Genomic DNA, 21,840 nt, shown 5'->3' on the forward strand with positions numbered 1-21,840 from the left:
ATAGAGATGGGACGGTCTAGACGCCGGAGGTCCGTGAGGACCCGGCTGGCTTTTGTCACGTGATATGGGTCTTTCCACCCACCCCCACTCGCGGCCCCGCCCGCCCCGCCAGCCCCGCCCCACCCCGCCCGCCCCGCCCCGCCCCTCTGAGGAGGCTTAGAATAACAGTGTTTTTCGCTGTGGTTCTATTTGTAGGTCGTCACAGCAATCCCTGAGAGAGTATGTTTAAGGAATACTGTGCCTTCCAAAACAAAACCCGGAACGGGCCTAGGAGGACGCACGGGAAATAGAGTCCACACTCATCTGGAGGTCAGAAGTCCCCCGGTTGGATGCGCGGTTCTTCCTGCTCCCGCCTCATCGGGCCTGATCTCACCGGTTCACACAGCCATTCACCAGACCTCCGTCTTAGGCCTCATAGCGCCCCATCCCCACGTGCCACGCCACAGCAGCGCAAAGAGGTTACATTACCTGAACGAAAGGGCGGCGAGACAGTCCAAAGACAGCGCCGAGGGGAAAGGCAGCCATTGATCGGGAACTTCTAGGCCCCAAAGAAAGAGCAGTGAAGACTTAGTAAATAGACACCCGTAGCCGACGGCTATGTGCCACACAGCGTAAGCACTTTACCACTCTCATTTCTTCATGGATTCTTGTTGTTTGTTGTTTTTATCCACATGCACCCTACTCTGGCTACAAGTACTGTTACAGGCAAGCATCACCACATCTGCTTAATTCATATTTTTTTCTTTATGATAAATAATAAGAACAAGTTTTCTATTAACTGACTCCGTTTTACACATGAGAGCTGAGGCATTAAACTCACAAGCTAGAGTTTAGAAATGAGAGACCCAGAGGATGGAATTCAGTCAGCCAATCTCTAGGCTTCATTTTTTTTTTTTTTTTAACTATAAAATTGTCACAGCAGCCGGGTGAGCGGTGATGGTGCATGCCTTTAACCCCAGCATTTGGGAGGCAGAGGCTGGTGGATCTCATTGAGTTTTAGGCCAGCCTTGTCTACAAAATGAGTTCTAGGACTGCCAGCACTGTTACACAGAGAAACCCTGTCTTGAAAAACCATTTTAAAAAAGTTGTAATAGCTATGGGTTTAGGGCTGTTTAGGTTGGATGACAAAACATATAGATTGTCTTAAGAGTTTTGTTTTTCTTTTTTTTTTCCCCTGTTTTTTCTTCTTGGTATCTTTTCAACAGAGGAGTCTTTAGTGTGGAGATGTTTTCTTAAGATTTATTTTTACTTTTTAACTGTGTGTGTGTGTGTGTGTGTGTGTGTGTGTGTGTGTGTGTACGTGTGAGTGCAGACGACCACAGAATCCAGAAGAGAGCATTGGATTCCTCCAGAGCTCATCACAGGCAGTGGATGCTGTGAACCCATCTGGGTCCTCCACAAAAGCCTTAGGCTCTCCCACAGGCTGACCCATCTCTCCAGTCCTGAGACTGGTTAGTTTGTTGGTAGCAGACTAGGAGAGAGAAGCACCGAACAGGAAGGAGAAGGTGTGGCCCTGGTATAGGTGAGAAGATGGCAGTAAGGGTGAGGGGTGACAAAAGAGTCATCTAGAGCTCGTCGAAGGTTAAAATCCTCATACTTTTGATATAGAGTGAGAGGAAAAGCTTGTGAAGGTGTAGACGTGTAGACGAGAATAGTCAAAAAGAAGAGGTTAAATATCATTTTTAAATTTCCACTTTCAAAACTTGAGTAGGTGTAGGCTTATTTATTTATTTCTAAGTCGGAGAATTCAGAAAGGTTTCCAGAGTAGGTTCCAAGGTAACAGAGTTCAGGCAGAACTACTAGCCTAGTATATGTGAGGCTCTGAGTTGCGTCCCCAGTACTTTAAAAAAAAAAAAAAAAATACGTTTGAGAAACAATTAATTCGAGGTTTGCCCTAAGACATTTGATGAAACCACCAATGCTTTGCTCAGAAATGGAATCCCCATGTATGACACGTGAAAACTGGCTAAAACCAGTGTAATAATTTCTTAACTTGTCTTAGTCATTTTTACAGAATGATAGCTCAATGGCAAAACATTTTATTTAAGATGGTAACTGAGGAAAGGGATGTTAGCTCTGTGAAGGAACCCTTGAACTCATAGTGCCAGCCAGAGGAGGTGGTTAAGCAAATGTGACAAACAGACCAGCATCAAGTACTGGAAGAGCAAGGGTTATATTTTTTGCTCCTCATAAAAATCCCTGTGGATAGCATAAATAGTAGGCACTTAAATTTGTACAGTGTTTTACTTTTTAAAAGAATGATTTCCTCACCCATTATCTCCTTTATAGTAATTTTGTGAGGGTAGGCAGGGTAGTTGTTATGCCCATTTACAGTTAAAATTAAAGGTGAGAAAATGTGACTTGCTGAGGACTTCTAGCACTTATTGTGTAGCCCAGGCTGGCCTCCAACTTGTGATCCCCCTACCTATGTCTCCTGAGTGCTGTTATGTCAGCTGTCTGTAACTGTTGTTTGTGATTATGTATTCAATTGTTGCCATAAAGCCTGTTGGTTTCTTGGAATTTCTCTTAGAAACTAGTTTCATTTTTGTAAGAACTTCTAAATTCAGTTTAACAGTTCCATGATCTGTTTATTTTAAATACTGAAAATCAAGCAAAAAATAACTAGAAGACATTAAATGGGAACAGACGCATTTTTTTTTTTCAACCTTGAAGGAAGGACATCTCATAGGAATATTCAGAATGGAAATCAGGGACAGAACTGAGACAGGAAAGACGGAAAGATGATAGGAAGGCTACCCGGTAAAGGACGTATTATATACAGGGGGTTGCTACAAAAAGTCTTCTTGGAGTCAGGCTAGAAAGGAAGATAGAAACTTAAGTCAAGTGGCTCTGAAATGGGAAAGTGTTACTGAGTAGGGAAGGTGGCCTATACTGTGGACATGTATTGTAGGTTCTAACTTTTCCTATGGGATATGACTGTATGCATTAATGTTGTGTTCGTAGGTCATATCCTCTTAATGTTCTTTCTCTTTGATTGTCATTTGGACTTTAGTAATCATACAGAACTCAGTCAAAATTTCGTAAGCATTTACCTCATCCAGAAGGGTCCTAACTGTTAACATTTAATTTCATTAAAATAGTTTTATTATAATTCCACTTCTACTAAATGATCATTATTTAGTGAATTAAATCTTAGATTTTTAAAGAAATCATCCTCTGGTCTCTTAATCTAAGATGAAAGTTAAGAGCTATGTTCTAGCCCCATGCTCAGCTAAGAATCAATGAATTGTTTGAGCTGTGGTTTGGAGTGATGGTCCAGCAGTTAAGAGCACTGGCTGCTCTTCCAGAGGAACCAGGTTCAATTCCCAGAACCTATGTAGTGGTTCACAACAGTTCAGTTGAGGGGATCTAATGTCCTCTTCTAACCTCCAAGGGCATCATGCATGTACATGGTAAACAGGTATACATGGAGACAAAGCGCCCATACACATTAAATAAAAACATTAACAAAAGGCCATCGGGGACTGATTCTTAGCTGATTTGTTTAAAAATCTCAAATTGTGAATATAACTGACGATTTTCTTACCATCATAAGCCAGCAATTATTCCATTAAGTGAAATCCTGATTGACATTCTTTACATAAATGTTAATCTGTAGTTTAGAGTTGGAATTTCAAGTACTGACAGATTTGCTAGCTTGCAGTCAAAAACAAAACAAAACTTTAGGTATACTAAGAAAGGTATCAGCATTTAGATGAGACTACTACTTTGTGTTTCTTCTCTTGTGTGTTTGTACACATACACACACACACACACACACACACACACACACACACACACACAGAGAGAGAGAGAGAGAGAGAGAGAGAGAGAGAGAGAGAGAGAGAGAGAGACCAACCCCATTCCCCAGCCAGGAAAGGAACTGAAAACCTTTGCCCTATGCTGCTGATTTCTGGTGAGGTTGTGTTCTCAGAGAACAAAGCCCTGGACTCTGTAATGTGTCAACTCTCCAGAGGCTAAGTAACAGAAACCAAGAATGGTGTTGTCATTTGTATAGACCTAGCTGATAAATAGCCTTAAAAACGCTGGGTATTGGAGGTGCACACCTTTAATCCCAGCACTCAGGAGGCAGAGGCAGGGGGATCTCTGTGAGTTTGAGGCAGCCTGTCTATCGAGTGAGTGCTAGGACAAGCCCGAAAGCTACATAGAGAAACCCTGTCTTGAAAAACCAAAATAAATAAATAAATGAGTAGCCTTTAAAACTATTTTTAAGGAAGTTGGTCTACTTGCAAATTTGCTTCCTAGATCATGAATAATAGTCTATTCCTGGGTGATACAGACCATCTTAACCCTTTATGAACCAGTTAGTGAAAATTCTGAGTGCTCTAGGTAAGTGTTCAAACACAATGCTAAGTACATTGACTTATTTAAACTTTTTATTATGACAATTGACATATATTAAGTGAAAGAAATGACAAGTATTATAATAAAACATTTGGGAAAAAAAGTTACAGTTAGGCCAAGAGCTGTAAAATGGCTTAGGCCTGGCTTATTACACTGAGAATTCTGATCAGACTGTACTGAGACAGACATTCAACATTTCATTAACGAAAATATTGGCACCAGCCACAACATATTTTGGTTGTCACAGGAATATTTTATTTCAACAACTGTGCACTGCAGTCCTAACACTCTTGAAGCTTTGCACTCTCAGGGCCTGCCATGCTTCTCACACACAGACTTGACTTGTGTTGTCAGAATCGAGTTCCCAGTCTTCAGATCCCTTTGCACTTAGTTTACACACTCGGGACTACACTATGGCAGCACACTCCAGCTTCTCGTGGACTGACAGCATGGTCCTGATTATATCAAGAGTTAGTTTGATGCTAATCTTGGAGCTTCTGCTATAGCTGTCATCTAAAAACAGTATTTTGAGAACTATTCCAATGTTTTATATTTTATGCATCGGGAAAATAAAGTATTTCATATAAGCACATCTGAAAATCCAAGACATGTTCTGATTGGATGCTTCCTGGAACTAACTGAGTTACTACTTTATAAAATCAAAGTGAGATTCAAAAATAAGACAATTTACAAAGTCTTATCTGGAATTTGTACTCTTCACATTGAAATTCATGGCCCCTAAGCAAAGAAAATTATTTCCCAAATTAGCTGACAGGTGAAGGTTACTCAGAAATTATGACACATTTAGATGAATTCAGTTCCATGGAAGAATAGTTATGCTTTACAGGTAGTAAATTAGAATGCTAAAATTATCAGATAGCAAAAAAAGTACTGGCATTTAAAAAGGTGTGGCGACAGCATGGTAAAATGTGCCATGAAGACTGCTGCCAGCAGTTCTAAGAGATTGCAAAATTACTTACCAAATGAGGGATTGAAAGTTGAACGTGCTGTCCCTTCCTGCCAAGTTTCAGCAGGTTATTTGTGTGGAGTTGGGTAAGTCTATGGAATAGTCAAATGATTCTAGTTTTTTCCTTTTACACATAAGAAACTAGCCCTGCCCCATTCCCACCTCCATCTCAACATAGGACATCATTCTTAAAGTGCACATGGATCCTCTTGGGAGTTTTAGGCAAGGTACTATCTAGATGCTATGATCAAGAAGCTACTTTGATAGGAGAACAAAACACACCAACATCAACAATACCTTAGTCAGGCACTACACAGTCATGCACTGAAAAAATATGCTACCAATTGCCAGATTTGGGATGTTACCGATGTAGTGAACCTGAAGATCCATTTACACTAATATAAACTGTTCGTGTGAGTGTGTGTGAGCATGTGTGTGTATGTACACACATGTGGCTCGGGTATACTCATGCAATGGTATGAAAACTTGGAAAAAGGTTTTATTCTAATTTCAAGGGTTGTCCATACAGCAGTGCAGTATTGACATGCACCAACTCTGCCAAAAGGCAATAGAACGAAAAAGACCATGGCACAAGGTTTTAAACAATTTGAGGTTTAATTACATAATGCTCCTGTAGATGTTCTACCATAAACACAACTGTAAAAATCTACATCCTATTTTAGGGCATTTTCCCACCTCCCATCCCTTAAAAGCTGTACAGTTATAAAAAAATGCGACTCTCAAGCAAAATAAACTTTTTTTTTCTTTTTTCCAACGTACAAAATAAGTTAAATGATTTAGAAGATCTTGAGCCATTAAGTTCCACAATGACTGTGTTCTGGCTGTCCATAAACATAACATGCAGGCTCCTGGCCTAGGACCAGGATGCAATAAATACAGGTCAAACAAACCCCAAACAATTAAGTTAGACTCCTTCTGAAACTGATGAAAGTCAAGAAAATATATAGTTAAACAAGCTCATTCTTAACTTATATCATCCAGTGGCAAAAAGAACAAGGAAGGTTATTCAGTCCTTTGCACATTTTCTAGCTTGTACCAGTTTGGCAGAAAAAAAAACAAACCCACAAATATAGTTCCTTAATTTTTTTTTCTCATTAAGAATGTCTAGAGCTTAGTAAATCCCTATTCATTTGGTGATTTGTTACGTTCTTTCACATACATTGTGTATAGGACAGACACATCTGAAACATTAAGATAAAAGCAACAGCTCCATGAACTGAAAAGACTAGTGTGCCAGAACAGTGTCTTCCAGAGCAAAGTGGTAGAAATAGGAGATGGGGCAGGGAGTTGTGTACATGACCAAAAGGAGTGGAAACATTAAGGGAACTCTATTCTAATCAACTTCTGAGAGGGTTTGTATGAGTAACACATGTTGAGCGTACAATCTAAAGTGGTTCTATACCAAGTCCACTGTATTTTGGCTTACGACTGTTTACATGGGAATGACTTATCCTCAGTGTTAATGCAGCCAGTTACCTAGCAAACCTTGGCACTCAAAAAATGTTAAATTATGTAAGTTAGATTGAAATATTTTGAAAATTAAGTGGAAGCATAACACAATAACCCAGTTTAAAAACTGGATGAAGCTGGACAGTGGTGGCACATGCCTTTAATCCCAGCACTCAGAAGGCAGAGGCAGGTGGATCTCTGAGTTCGAGGCCAGCCTGGTCAACGGATTGAGTTCCAGGACAGCCAGGACAGAGAAATCCAGTCCAGAAACAAAACAAAAAACTGATCAAAGCAGTTTTCTCTCAGGATCAGGATACAAACAGTAAGGAAATAAACCAGTAATTAGCTTGCCGCTTCCAAGGTTACACTAGGAATGGTGGATAAAATAGGAATGAATTTTATTCTCAGAGTTTAATAATGGATCATATTAAAACAGACAAGGACTATGTAGATTACAGCATACATATGGTTTTGGCATTCTCTGCTTCTTAAGAGAACCAGAAATATATTTTGAGAATGTCAAACCGACAACAAAAAACTTATTTTTTCTCTAAACTTTCTATAATTGAATCATATTCATAATTTTGTCACAACTATTTGCCTTATATTTTTATGTCAGTTCATGATAAATTCAGCATTCTTGTAGTTATCCAGAATGTGTATGTATACACATTTCCTCTTAAAAATCTTGGTCTTTGTTCTAAAGCTGAGACTGTCCTGAACTATAGATCTGCTCTGCTGCAGCAGCTGGCAGTGGAGTCACAGCGTTATCTTATTTCTTAGGTGCTTTTTGTCTTCTGGTAGAACAATTAGTAAGTGGCCAACACCTCTGCTTACAATTGAGGGTAAACAGGCATTCCTGTGACAAAGGGAACTCCAACCATCCCACTTAAAAATTACTAACACATTTGCCAGCATTTTACTCACAATTTAAAGAAGCATCCACATTTTTCTTAATATATGCACTTTGCTTGAATGTCTATTATATAGGATAGGTTCTATCAACTAGAAAGTGAAAAGTGAGTAACATTCTTTTAAAAATCTTTCCCCCCACAATTTCATTAGTATCTGAAGTTCTTGGTTCTTTGGCAGATCACTTTTTAAAAAATAAGTTACCAGTAAACATGAATTCATCTTAATGAATTTTTTTTTATCCTCTGAATCTGCAACCTTGACCAACTGGAAAAAGATGTCAAGGAGGAAATAACCTCAATGTGTATTGTTAAAGACACACCACTTTCCAGTAACATTCTACAATAAACACCATCTAATCATCCAACAGGCAGAAACCAGTCTGAGTCCCTTTCCTACACTATTTCAATTCTAAGTTCTTGGACTGTAAAAACCTGGCTAGTTTTTAAACTTTATTGAAATGGCAAACTAAACACTTTGAATACTACACTGTATCTTCCCATAATGCATATGCTGTAGACTTAAGAGTCTGATGCTGGGAGCTTTGATACAAGTTCAACACTTGTATTTCAAAAGGTAGGAGGGGGTCACTGAAGTTACTAAAAGGAGATATTCTATTGATCTATTGTAAATCCTAATCTATCATGGATTGAAGAGTCGACCCCTACATGATTTACTGTTTTCCCTTCCATCCTCCATTTCTTAATGGATGTATCAAAATTTTTGATACAGAAGATTTATTTTGACAGCAGCAACAGAAACCTCATTGGGAGCATCTTCCAAGTGAGTATATTTCTGAGAGATAACAGACTCTGAGGGACTGAATCTAAAGACTAAACAGGGCAGGAGTTCTACCCAGCATGCATGAGGCCCTGGATTCAATCTCCAGCATGAACAGAAACAACAAAGCCAAGCAGCTGAACTCTCTGGATACTAAGAATCAGTATGTATTAGCTGCCTGGATTACTCTTGATAGCCAGTTGGTTTAATGAAAATGTAAGGTTAGAAGGGAGACACTCAGTATCAGGTTGACACTCAAGTTTAGTAAGGATCAGATAGTACAAAGTGGTTTTGAAACCCGTCAGTGGGACATTTGCTAAGTGGAATACTCAGTCTTTACTGTAAAGATTACTGTGGGTTTTCCTTAACAGCAGTTACTTCACATTCCGCATGCTGTTGCATTAGCTACTCATTTACTACTTCTAATCATCTGTATAAATGATGAGTAGAATTGATAGGTGGCTGCAAGAGCTGGTGTGTGCAGAGGTAGAGACAGGCACATGGGAGAGTTTCTACACCACAGTGGCTTTACCTGGCTGCAGGATTGACACGTTCTGAGACAGGGTGGCAGGAACCACTTACCATGCACTAGTAGGAATCCTTCTGCCTGTTTGTTCTAGTCAGTTAAAATGTTTACTTAGCTCATTTTCAAATAAAACAGCTAGAAAGGAAGTTCTCTGAGTGACTGTGGCTCTGCTTTAGTCCTTTACTTTGTGTGACTATAAGCCCTCCCTGTCCTTCCAGCACAACACTGCTTCAAGATAAAACCACAACTGGTTCTGTAGCAGCAGCTGCTGCATCTTTTTTTTTTTTTTTTTTTTTTTAAAGGTTGCTTTCACTGTTTCATCATTACACAAATACAAGTTCATCACTAGACTCAAAGCAAAAATATTATTGGTCAATTTCTACAGAACTAAAATGAAACAGAAATTCAGTAACTGAAAAAAATCAGCACTAAACTTTAAAGGTCAGAAGATTTAAGGGCAATATCTGTCGAAGTAGGAGCATAAAGTTTCCAGAGAGGTCTTTATGATGCAAGTCTTATGCCAGCTTTTAATAATAAAAAAGAAGTGGTTTACTGTACACTGACTACCACATATAATGCTTAATCTGAAAAGAAAAATGAAGTTCCGTGGGCCAGCAGCAGAAACGGTATGTCTATTGCCGGCAACAGACAACACTGGATCAGAAAACCTGAATCCTAGGGCAAAAGCACATGCTGAAGCAATGCTAAAGGCTTCAGGATGTGCCAGGCAAGAAGACTCACAAATGCTACAGCTGTACAGGGTTAGGGCTGTGCCTGAAACTTCACAACTGTAACAGAAACTAAGATAAAATTCATGTTAGTGTCAGCTATGTTACATTAATTAGAAACCGCCTATTCTTGAAGCAAAGGGCGAATCCTTAAGAGGGTTGAGATGTTTAAAATGGAAGTTATGCCTATTAAGTATATCAGTGGTTCTCACTCAGTTCTGTTGGTTGTGTGACTATAAATGGATTTTAATAGAAGTATATAATGGCCAAAGGCCAGAACTACATTCAAACCCTGCTAATGTATCCAGGCTGATAGAAAATTCCAACACACACACACACACACACACACACACTCTCAGTCACTCTTAAACTCAAAACTAAAAACCTCCCAAAGGAACTGCTTTTGTTTGTAGACTTCAATTTGAAGTAGATACTAAGGGCAAGAACAGACCAGTTAAAATTCACCTAAAAATCCCTTCTCAGTTTTCAAATGTGCTAAAATACCACTGTCAGCTTAGCGTCTCCATATATGTTATATTTAGATGTATTATATTCAAAATGACATCTCAGTTAACATCATATGGCCAGAAGAGTTTCATTACTGGCAAAGATTATAGTGTACCTGCATTTCAGTAAAGTCCACATTCACTTCACTAATTCCCCACCTGACACAGAGTAGTAGAGGCCATCATATATATTATTACTGCATAATAGCTACTCCTGCTAGCACAATCTGGCTGTCAAAGCTTCATTATACAATTTACTATACAAATGCTTTTCAGATGATTTTGTGTGTGTATGTGTGTTTTAAAAAACAAGAAACTCTGCTATAACAGAAACTTAGGTTAAAGTGTTTTTATGATGGTACTTCCATGGTCTCTTCTTTATTTAAAGTGTGGTAACTCCAATAGTAAACAAACTGATTTCACGAAGGCTATTACTAAGTGACGTATGTACGATGTTGTATCTACAATTCTCAAACTGCAACAGTACAGACTTGAACTTTTAAACAGTTTGTTAATCATCATCTATGCCATGAATGTTTAAATATAATATATATTTAATATGAAAAGCTAAAGCACAAGTGCTTTCTCCCACCCTAAATTCTGTTTTGGGCCCTCACAGATTTGGAATGCATTTGTATCCACCCTTTTCACAAAGTCAGGAGAGCTCAGGAAATATAAAGTCAAAAATATACAAATCTTTGTTGTTATTATAATAAGATTTTCCCCCATGAATGAAATTACCAAGGACCATGAACTTGGAAAAAGAAAATCAAAAGGAATTTACAGCAATTATTAATCTTCAAAGTTCAAAACTGGTCACTTCACAGAAAGACTTTGGGATTTGTTTAAATTCTTCTTCTAAAAAGTCGTTCTGTAGTGGAGTTTTCTAGGAAAAATTAAACAGCTTTTACTAACTGGCCCGCTGGTGTGAGAGCTACCGTGGAATAAATTAGCACAAAATGGAAAGAAGTCTTATAACTGTTCACTGTTACAGACATAATCAACAAGGTCAGTCACTCGCAAAAGCTCATCTTCATCCTCTTCTGGTGCCCCCACCTCCTGTCCACCACTTGTCCCATTGGGAGCTAGACTTGCACTGGCTGTGCTGTTGTCCTTGGGAGTCTGGGACTTTTCAGTTGGCTTGCCCATCAAGTTCTCAATGGCTTTGCCAGGGCTCTGTCCATTGGTGGAAGGCAAATCCACTAAGCTGTAGTCCAATGGGCTCCCAACTTTGCCCACATTTTCAAAGTCCTCTTCCTCATCACTCTCTATCCGATAGGGCTTCTTGCTGCTCTCCTGTTCTGAGGGCAGGACCCTGGGCTGGTTATGGGCAGGCTGTTCTGCATCTCCATGAGCATTGTCACAGCTCTCCTCATCTGTCTCAATACGGTGTAGCCGCTTGCGGGATGGTTTGCCTTCCTCTTCATCGTCCTCATCTGCTTCTGAATATTCATCTGTGCTTCGGCCCCGTTTTCGAACAGACCGCTTAGATTCTTTTGTTAGCCCATCATCTTCAGAGTTCTTGGACATATAGCTCTCTAGAATAAACAAATATTTAAGCTATTGGCACAGTTAACATAAACACATTCAAGTAGTCCTTTCTTTCCCATATCCACCCCATGCTTTGCTCTTATGAAATACTGCTCTGTAATAAATAGACTGATAGATACCTAACTACTACCATCACCTGTAACAATGCTCAATAAGATCAACTGTGTATTTTACTTCTGATTTTAGGAAAAAGCAGATAGGGGGTGGAAGAAGAGGGTCTGATGGTCTTTGAATTAAGTGAAGGTAAGTTAGCCACAAACTGAGAAACTCCTCCTTTTATTCCTAAAATTGAGGAGTCGTGAACAAATTAATAAGGAAAGGTTAAAACTACAGGAAGGCATGGTGGTACACACCTACAATCCCTATACTTGGGAAGTATACAAAAACACACATTAAATAAATAAATAAATAAATAAATAAATAGAAATCTTAGCAAAACTATCCACAATTTGATAACATTTTACTCTAACAGCTATGGACCAAGTTCCAACCAGCATCATCTCATCCCTGGACTACTGTTCTCCAAGCTACTGTCCTGTCCTTCAATTTATTGATAAAATAAGTACTCTAGCAAATTAGAACACACATGAGATTATACCACTCCATTGTTCCATATCTTCTAAGTACTTCCCATCTCACACAGAATAAATCCACAATCCATACAATGCCCTATTCACTTAATTTAGTAGACACTAGTCATGTGATCATTTAAAATCAATTAAACAAAAATTTAGTTCCAAGTTTAAGCTAGCTACATTTCTAGTGTTCTAAGCCACAAGAAATTAGTGCTTACTGAATTAATCAGCATGGATACAGAATATCCCCATCATTGCAGAAATCTAGTTAGACAGCTCTGCTCTTTAACTGAGATTACCACTGGTTTACTTTTTTGGGGGGTGGGGTGAGGCTTCAGGTGAGACCTCCATGTTCTACGAAAACTCCTAAAATTTTTTATAAGGCAATTATAGACAACATGTAAATAACAGATATGACCATCTTCTAATAAAACCTGATCTGCAAAAAAAAAAAAAAAAAAAAAAAAAAGTTTATTTATGCAACCATGTGCACGATAGCTTGCTGGCTTCTCTGACACATTCAGTACTAACAACCCTGAACTTCCTGTTTCCTGAATATGCTGGCTTTGGGTTTGTTGTTCTGTCAGTATCACTCTTCCTTTAGATAAGTATGTAACTCCTACCCAACATTCAGTGTGTGTGTGTGTGTGTGTGTGTGTGTGTGTGTCAGTGTCTATGTTTGGTCCTAGAGCCTCATGCATGCTGGACAAGCATTCCACCACTAAGTCCTAACTTTGCCCCCTAAATATTGTCTTTCTCACTGAGGAAATGTGAAATTCCATGTGTCCAAACCCTTTATCTAACATCTTATATTCTAATATTTATTTTACAATCTTTGCATCTACCTCAAGTGTTACATGAGGGCTACTTTGTTCTGTCCAATTCCTAGTACTTACACCAGTGTCTAGTTCAAAAAATATTCATTTTTAATGGCTGGATTAATGAATTTAATTTTTTCTTTATGACGTGAAGATATTCAAGACTAAGTCACCTCCTTTAAGACTCCTATATCCATTCACATACTGTTTTCCTGCTCTCATACTCTCAAATTCTATTTCATGATTAATTTGTGAAAGTAATATATTCAAAGCAGATCACAAATAATTATAGATTAAATGCCTTAAAAGGTGGGAGATAAGAGTCAAGGTATCTGAAGTTTGAGACCAGCCTGGTCTGCAGAGTGAGTTTAAGGACAGCCAGGTTACACAGAGAAACCGGTCTTGAAAAACCAAAAACATCAAGGTCATTTAAAATGAATTTAGAAAGAGGCCTGGATCCTATTATCTTATTTGTGAGTGAGAGTGAGTGAGTGAGTGAGTGTGTGTGTGTGTGTGTGTGTGTGTGTGTGTGTGTGTGTGTGTGTGTGTGTGTGCCCTGTTGCCCTGTGTGTGTGTGTGCCCTGTGTGCTGGTGTTCACAGGCATCAGAAGACATCAGATTCTCCAAAGCTGGAGTTAGAGAGGGCTGTGAGCTGCCTGATGTGGGTATTACACCCTTCCAGCCCCCACAAACAAATATTTTATAACTTTTCTGATATAGTATAGCTCAAGCTATTACATAAAACAGACACCAACTGAAATTCGTAGTGAAAGAAGGGAAAGAGCCAGGCGGTGGTGGCCCACACCTTTAATCCCAGCACTTAGGAGGCTGAGGCAGGCGGATCTCTGAGTTTGAGGCCAGCTTGGTCTACAAACCTAGTTCCAGGACAGCTAGGGCTGCTATACAGAGAAACCGTGTCACCAAAAACCCAAAAATTAAAAAAATAAAAATAAAAAAATAAACAAAAAAGGAAAAGAAAAATCAATAAAATAAATTTAACAACAAAAAAAAGTTGGGAAGGAGAACAGATACTATTTGAAAGTGCTCAGCTACTCAGTGCATGACAGGTTATTTCAAAATAGAACACCAACAAAAAGGAGCAGAATAAACCACAAAACATGCCAGAAGAACTTACTACAACAGAACCCTTAAAAATTAGCACCTAGGGGCTGGAGAGATGGCTCAGCAGTTAAGAGCACTGATCACTGACTTTTCTTTTACACCTATATGGCAGCTCACAACTGTCTGTAACTCCAAGATCTGACACCCTCTCAGAGACATGCATGCAGCAAAATGCACATAATGCACCAATGCACATAAAATAAAAATAAATTTAAAAAATTAGCATCTGGGGGCTGGAGAGATGGCTCAGCAATTAAGAGCACCGCTGTTCTTCCAGAGGTCCCAAGTTCAATTCCTAGCCACCATATGGCAGTTCACAACCAAACATCTATAGTGGGATCTGATGCCCTCTTCTGTCATGTAGGCATACATGAAAATACAGCATTCATACATAAAATACAGGAATAAATAAGGGGGACTTAAAAAAATTAGCATCCTCTCAAGAGTGGTTTATTTAAATTGTAATTAATAAATAGGAGAAAAGTACTAAGATTCATCCCAGTGACACTATCGATTATATCAATTAAAATAAAAATCAGTCAGGCAGTGGATCTCTGTGAGTTCAGGGCCAGCCTGGTCTACAGAGCAAATTCCAGGACAGCCAGGGCTACACAGAGAATGCTGTCTCAAAAAATAAATAAATATAAACAGACTGACAGACAGACAAACAAAACAAACAAACAAACAAACAAATAAATAAGAGAAAGATCAAGCACATAAACCAGAGCATGAACTTTCTTTCCATGTGAGTTCTGCCTGCCCTCCTCCTACATACAGGAGATACATTTACCTTCACTCTCTGAGCTGGAGAGTCTGCGCTTGTGAACTCGCCTGATTTCTTTACCACGTCGTATACTCTTCTGGGAACCATCACTTTCTGAATCTTCTTTGTAGTTAATTTGTCTTTTCTGGTTCCTTCTTGATCGCCTTCGCCGGGTTTCTACAAAATCATCACTAAAGTCATCACTAAAGTCGCTTTCTGTTTAGAAAAACAAAAGGGGGAGGGGTTAGGAAGAACAAAATTTAAATCCATTGGTATTTTAACAAGCTTTAGGCTATAAAAATATAAAATTAATAGAGTCTAGTTTTAAGCACTTTAGTTGAATAAGTTTTATAAATCTTAATTTCTTTTAAAGTAAAAATCAGCTTGCAAAATATAACAAATGTACATTTGTGGTTTTTTTTGAGACTAGGTCCTTATTCCAGGCTGACCTTGAACCTCCGTTCCTCTTACCACCATTTTCTGAATACTGACACTACAGGGGTCCACCACCATATACAGTGGTACTTCAAGCATGGTAGGCAAGCATCAACTGAATAGCCCAGCCTATTAAATGTACACTATTATTAGTTAACTTCCAAGATATATATATATATATATATATATATATATATATATATATATATATATATGCATATATGAAAGAAAATAGGACAGAAGAAGGGAGAGTAGATAAAGGGTGAGGAGAAGATGGTTGGATGTACAGCTCAAAGGTAGAGTGCATGCTTGGCACTTGATCCCAAGCAATGCTAAAAGAAGGGGGAATGCTGTTATAACTCCATACTACATTCAACTGAGAACAACCAGTTGGTCAAAGTGCAGAGAATAAGTGTGGAGTGCCTAGCCAAACAGGACATCTATTATCACACACAATTCCCCCAAGGCTCAGTCAGGCACCATCACAGAAGAGGGGGTAGAAAGACTGTAGGAGCCAGAGGCTAGGAAAGACCAGAGAAAAACTGTCTTCTGGACAAGAAAGGATAGTTGTGCTTGTGAACTCACAGAGCTGTGGATCTCTGCACAAGATCAAGTCGGGACACATCGAGCATGCAGGAGGAAGGGGCTCATGAACTGAGGAGCTGAGGAGGTACTGATTGCTTCTAGGGGAGAGAAAGTCAGTTTTTTGGTAAGGGTGTGGTCCCAGATAGGCATGTTCCAATGGATGAGCAACACAGATTGGATTTGGTAGACTTAAAAAAATAATACAAAAAGACATACCATATGGTTGGAAGGGGGAGAGGATGGATCTGGGAGGAATTGGGGAGCAGTGAAAGACTGAATGAATATAACTGAAGTACATTTTATGTATTATGAAATTCTCAATAAAAGTAGATTCTAAAATAATAATGGTTTAATTACAGCAAATATGGTTTTTAAGATTTATTATCATTCCTCAGTGCATGGATTTCATTGTTATAATGTTTTGATTTTTAAAAATAGTTTGAATTTCTCAATTGAGTTTTATAAAGAAAATATAAGTACATCTGTTATCAAAAGTACACAAAATTATGTTTCCAAAGTAATTGTTTTATTTAAGTTAAACTTTTTTCCATTTATTTGGGGGCTGGAGAGATGAGCAGCACTGGCTGCTCTTCCAGAGGACCTAGGCAACTCCTGTAAGTGCCATGGTGAACATGGAGAGCTTACAGGAACTGGCTCTCTCCTTTACCATAAGGGTCTTGGAGATAAAACACAAGGTTGTGAATATGTATCTATACTCACTGAACAATCTTTCTGGTCAAAAAAAAAAAAAAAAGTTTTTTTAATTGCAAAACAACAGGGTCTTACTATGTATCCCTGGCTGGCCTGGAAATCACTACATAGACCAGGCTCTGTAGACAAGGCTGGCCTCGAACTGAGAGATCTGCCTGTCGATGCATGCCCCCCCCCACCCTCGCCCCTTGTGCTGGGATTAAAGGCATGCACCACCACCAACTGGCTTAAAAATACATTTAATACATTTATTTAGGGGCTGGAGAAATGACTCAGTGATTAAGAGCACTAACTGTTCTTCCAGAGGACCCAGGTTCAATTCCCAGTACCCACATGGCATCTCACAAGTGTCTGTAACTCCAGTCCTAGGGGATCTGACACCCTTTCACGAACATAACAGCAATGCACAGAAAAAAATAAATTAAAAAAAGAAAAAGAGCTGGACATTGGTGGTGCATGCCTTTAATCCCAGCACTCAGAAGGCAGAGACAGGTGGATCTCTGAGTTCAAGACCAGCCTGGTCTACAGAGGGAGAGCCAGGATAGGCTCCAAAGCTACATAGAGAAACCCTGTCTCAAAAAAACAAACGAGAGAGAGAGAGAGAGAGAGAGAGAGAGAGAGAGAGAGAGAGAGAGAGAGAGAAATATTTTAATAATTTTATGATTGATTCAATGTTTGACTTCTATTACCTACTTCATATACTTAAGTACTGGAAGTTGTGTAAAAGCTTCTCAGGAATAAAAGGTTGTGAGTGGAAAGTTTAAGAAGCCCTGGTGGGTTAATTGGTTCTGGTATTCACGCTGCAACATCTCAAAATATTCTCAGAAATACTTGGAACCGGAACGATTTATCATATTTAACATTCTCAATATCATAATTTAACATTCTCAAAGAGTTGGCATGAAGGTAACACATTAATTTATATGAATTTTCTCAGATGTGCTCTGTATGAAAAAAGTGACTAGTAAATCATAAGAAAATGACTCTAGAGTCTCATCAGGATGCCTAAGTCACAGCTGAATATAATTCTGACACCTTGGAATTCCAGAAGCCACAGGAAGCAACTGAGTTGCTCTGATACAGACAGAAGGCATTTTTACCAGAGTCTCTACTATTCTCCTCAGATTCTTCTTCCTCTTCATCATCATCAGAATACTTTTTCTTTGGAGTCTTTCTCCGCAAACGCCTGCTTTGTCTCATTGGCCTAGAAGGATGCCTCCTCAGTCTTCGGCTGCAGAAGTCCGTGTCACTGTCCTCATTAGATGGTGGATCTTCTTCACTTTCATCTGGGTTTTCATCAGACACAACAAACTCATCCTGAGATCTGTGCAGGAAAAGCCACATATGTCATGATGGTGCTCTGTTTGTTTTGTAATGGTACAGTTGGAAGTGATAATCAGTTTTTCATAGTTCCAAACACAAACTGTTAAGTAATATTCCAGTGAAACGTTAAGTAATATTTAAAGACACATTTAGAAAATTATGTCAACTTCTGTCTATAAAACGAATATCCTATCACCTATCCTCTTTGTAAAAGCCACAAAGATAAACTGATGCTGAGGGGCTGGAGAGATGGCTCGGAAGTTAAGGGCATTGGATGTTCTTCCAGAGGTCCTGAGTTCAATTCCCAGCAACCACATGGTGGCTCACAATCATCTGTAATGAGATCTGGCACCCTCTTCTGGCCTGCAAGCATACAGACAGATGCTGTATACATAATAAATAAATACATAAATAAATAAATCTAAAAAATGTTTTTTAAAAAGATGCTACTGTTCTCTGTTGTCAATAATACCTTATTTAAAAATAAAAACGTGATTCTAAATTTCATAGACAACTTCTGTCACTGTCCTCTTTGGGATGCATCTTAAATCCAACATACCCCAAAATGCTCATTATTTCTCCTCTTCTATCTACCAGCCTGATATTTAAATTTTTGAATACAAAAAACCTGTCTTCTTCTTATGGGGAGGAATGGGGTACTTGTACTTGCATGTGGATATCAGCCAACATTGTAGAGTAGGTTTTATCCTTCCACCTGTACAAGGTTTCAAAAGATTGAAATAAGGTTGCCAGACTTTGGTGGCAAACACCTGTAGTTGCTATCTGGTATTGAGAATCATTCACCCATCAATAACCCAATCCAGAGACATATGGTATGTATCCTGACTCCTCTTTTAACCTCACACCATAACCCTTTGGGTATTTTTATTAAAAACATTTTCAGGACAAGTTCAAATTTGTATGCATGATAAAAGAAGAAAAATAGAAAAGACCCACCCCAGCCAGGCATTGGTGGTGCACACCTTTAATCCTAGCACTCGGGAGGCAGAGGCAAGCAGATCTCTGTGAGTTCGAGTAGTCTGCAAGAGCTAGTTCCAGGACAGCCTCTAAAAAGCCACTGAGAAACCTTGTCTTGAAAAACCAAACCAAACCAAAACAAAACAAAAAACCCACTCCATAATTGTTCTTTTTTATGTTCTGGTTGCAGCTCTACCAGAGCATTCTCTATTTCATCCCCATACTCAACTTCTCTGTTTCTTTCTTTTTTTTTTAAAGATTTATTTATTTTGTATGCAGTATTCTGCCTGTGTGTATGCTTGCACAACAGAAGAGGGCACCAGATCTCATTACAGATGGTTGTGAATCACCATGTGGTTTCTGGGAAAGGAACTCAAGAACCTCTGGAAGAACAGTTGTGCTCTTAACCTCTGAGCCATTTCTCCAGCTCCATCATTTCCATATTCTTGCTTTTCAGGGAATTTTCTAACTATTCCTTGACATTTGAACATTGGCGTCTTTGTTCAGGTTGCTTTCTTTTCTTACCCTGCCTCTAAACTCATACAGCTGTTCAAAATACTTATTCCGTACATGTTGATGCTAACATTACTTCTTACTGTGAGGTTTCCTTGACTACCTTAGATGGACACATCTAAGGCTATACCCTATATACCCTAACTTTATTTTACCTAAATTACAGAGGCAGGCAGTGCTGAGTAACTTTTCTGTGTTTTATAGACTTCCTACTACATGTACTACTGAGTCAAAAGGAGAAACTCTTGCAGTAGTTTATACTTGTTTTGCATAGAAGCCGTCCTAACCTAATACTGGATTAGTTACCCCTTACCAAACCTCTACAGTGCACCAGAAGACAGTAATTACTTACTCCTTTACAATTTACCAGACTTTATTAAACTCCACTGATGAATTGGGTAGCAAAAGGTAGTATAGAGAAAGATTTCAACAAATAAAATTTCAATTACAGTTAATCAAATTTAAATGTAATATTAAATATTAAACCACCATAAACGTAGCTTTAATTTTAATCTAAAATGAATCAAAACAAGTAATCTCAGATCTGCTTTAAATGTCCTGAAAAATACAGATTGTCCATGTACACGAAGAATAAAAGCCATAACATAGTTCAACCAAGGCTCTCTCAGAACCTGGCTCTGTGTAAGCTGGCACCTAAAGAATGGGTCTTGCCTGCCGGGTGGTGGTGGCACACGCCTTTAATCCCAGCACTCGGGAGGCAGAAGCAGGTAGATCTCTGTGAGTTTGAGACCAGCCTGGTCTACAAGAGCTAGTTCCAGGACAGCCTCCAAAGCCACAGAGAAACCCTGTCTCGGAAAAAAAAAACAACAACAAAAAAAAGAATGGGTCTTGAGGCAGGCCACATACCCGTCACTGATCTTGAATTCATCCTCACTCTCTTCCTCATCTAGGTTGCTATCACTATCAAGATCATTAAGTCGCCGGCGTTTCTTCCTGCGCGCAGCAGCTGCCCTCTGAGGCCTTTTATTTTCCTTTCGTTCTTCATCCAAAATAGTAGAGATGTCTTTCCCACGGTGACCTGTGATGGTGGAGATATCTTTTCCTCGGCCAACTCCTGAGAGGAAGAGATAACTGTATGTTTACTGAATCTTCCCCAGACTTGTAAAAGCAGCAGCTCTTTCTTTGCTTAATTTTCTCAGAAATATGCAGATTGCTTACAACATCAACCAACAATGATCTAAAGAATGAATTAACATGCATATCATACTGAATATGAGTTCACAACTCCTAGTTGTATATTTTGTATGATTGATGACTTAGTGATGCCTCCCTCCCCCTTTATTTCATTGCCTTTTATTTGGTAGAGGGCCATTAAAAAAAAATCTCTCTGTGCAGCCCAGGTTGGCCTTGAATTTGTGATCCTTCTCTTATCCCCCTAATTTATAGATTTGTATCATGACTTAATAATCTTTATTGTATGTACATAAATTTTTTGACTACATCTATGTATGTATAGTACATGCATACCTGGCACCTAAGGTTAGAAAATGGATTTGAATTGACTAAAACTGGAGTTAGTGTGGTTGTGAGCTACGAAGTAGGTACTGGGAACTTAACCTGGGTCCTCTGTAAGAACAGTAAGTGCTTTTAACCTTGGGGTCATCTGTTTAATCCCTCAACATACTCCTTTGTTCCTTCATTCCTTCCTCCTTTCCCTCTCTCCCTCCCTTCCCTCTTTTATGTTGTATGTGTGTTCATACATTCCAAGGCACACACACTTATAGAGCTCAGGGGACAACTTTCAAGAATCAGTTCTCCTGCCACCTGGTAAGGTCCAAGAGATATCTAACTCAGATTGTTAGGACTGTGAGCAAATGGTGCCTCTATGCACTAAGGGATCTTGCCAGCACTCAGATCTCATGGCTTTTAAGATTTTAATAAAATTCATATGCTGTCATTCATTCATTCATTGAGGCAGGGTTTTAACAGTCGTAGCTGTCCTGGAACTCATTTTGCAGACCAGGCTGGCCTTGAACTCACTAAGATCCACCTGCCTCTGCCTCCTAAGTGCTGGATTAAAGACATGCACCACCACTGCCTGGCGTGTGCGTGTGTGTGCGTGTGTGCGTGTGTGTGTGTGTGTGTGTGTGCGCACGTGCGCGTGCTTTTGTAAGTGAATGCAGCATTTGTGTGGGTGCTGTCTGGGGCCACAAAGCATCAAATATCTTTTAAGTAGAGGTATAGGCAGTTG

General features: G+C 39.1%; 1 protein-coding gene and 1 long non-coding RNA gene across 2 annotated transcripts in view; one reads left to right on the forward strand and one right to left on the reverse strand.

The window, feature by feature from the left end:
- Window positions 1–150: 150 nt before the first annotated feature.
- LOC118238563 lies at window positions 151–18,642 on the forward strand. Its single transcript, XR_004769129.1, has 2 exons — window positions 151–611; window positions 17,752–18,642. It is a non-coding gene; the product is annotated as an uncharacterized LOC118238563 (long non-coding RNA).
- Window positions 5,929–21,840, reverse strand: part of Rsf1 (remodeling and spacing factor 1) — a 122,947-nt gene continuing 107,035 nt past the window's right edge. The window contains exons 13-16 of the mRNA XM_027407693.2: window positions 20,496–20,703; window positions 17,915–18,138; window positions 15,111–15,299; window positions 5,929–11,792 (exon numbers count right to left, since the gene is read on the reverse strand). Of these exons, the coding sequence (XP_027263494.1) occupies window positions 11,227–11,792; window positions 15,111–15,299; window positions 17,915–18,138; window positions 20,496–20,703 (1,187 nt within the window). The 3' untranslated portion in view covers window positions 5,929–11,226. The remainder of the gene's footprint in view (window positions 11,793–15,110; window positions 15,300–17,914; window positions 18,139–20,495; window positions 20,704–21,840) is intronic.

The sequence above is a fragment of the Cricetulus griseus genome, chromosome 3 (assembly GCF_003668045.3).
Source record: "Cricetulus griseus strain 17A/GY chromosome 3, alternate assembly CriGri-PICRH-1.0, whole genome shotgun sequence".
NCBI classification, from domain to species: domain Eukaryota; kingdom Metazoa; phylum Chordata; class Mammalia; order Rodentia; family Cricetidae; genus Cricetulus; species Cricetulus griseus.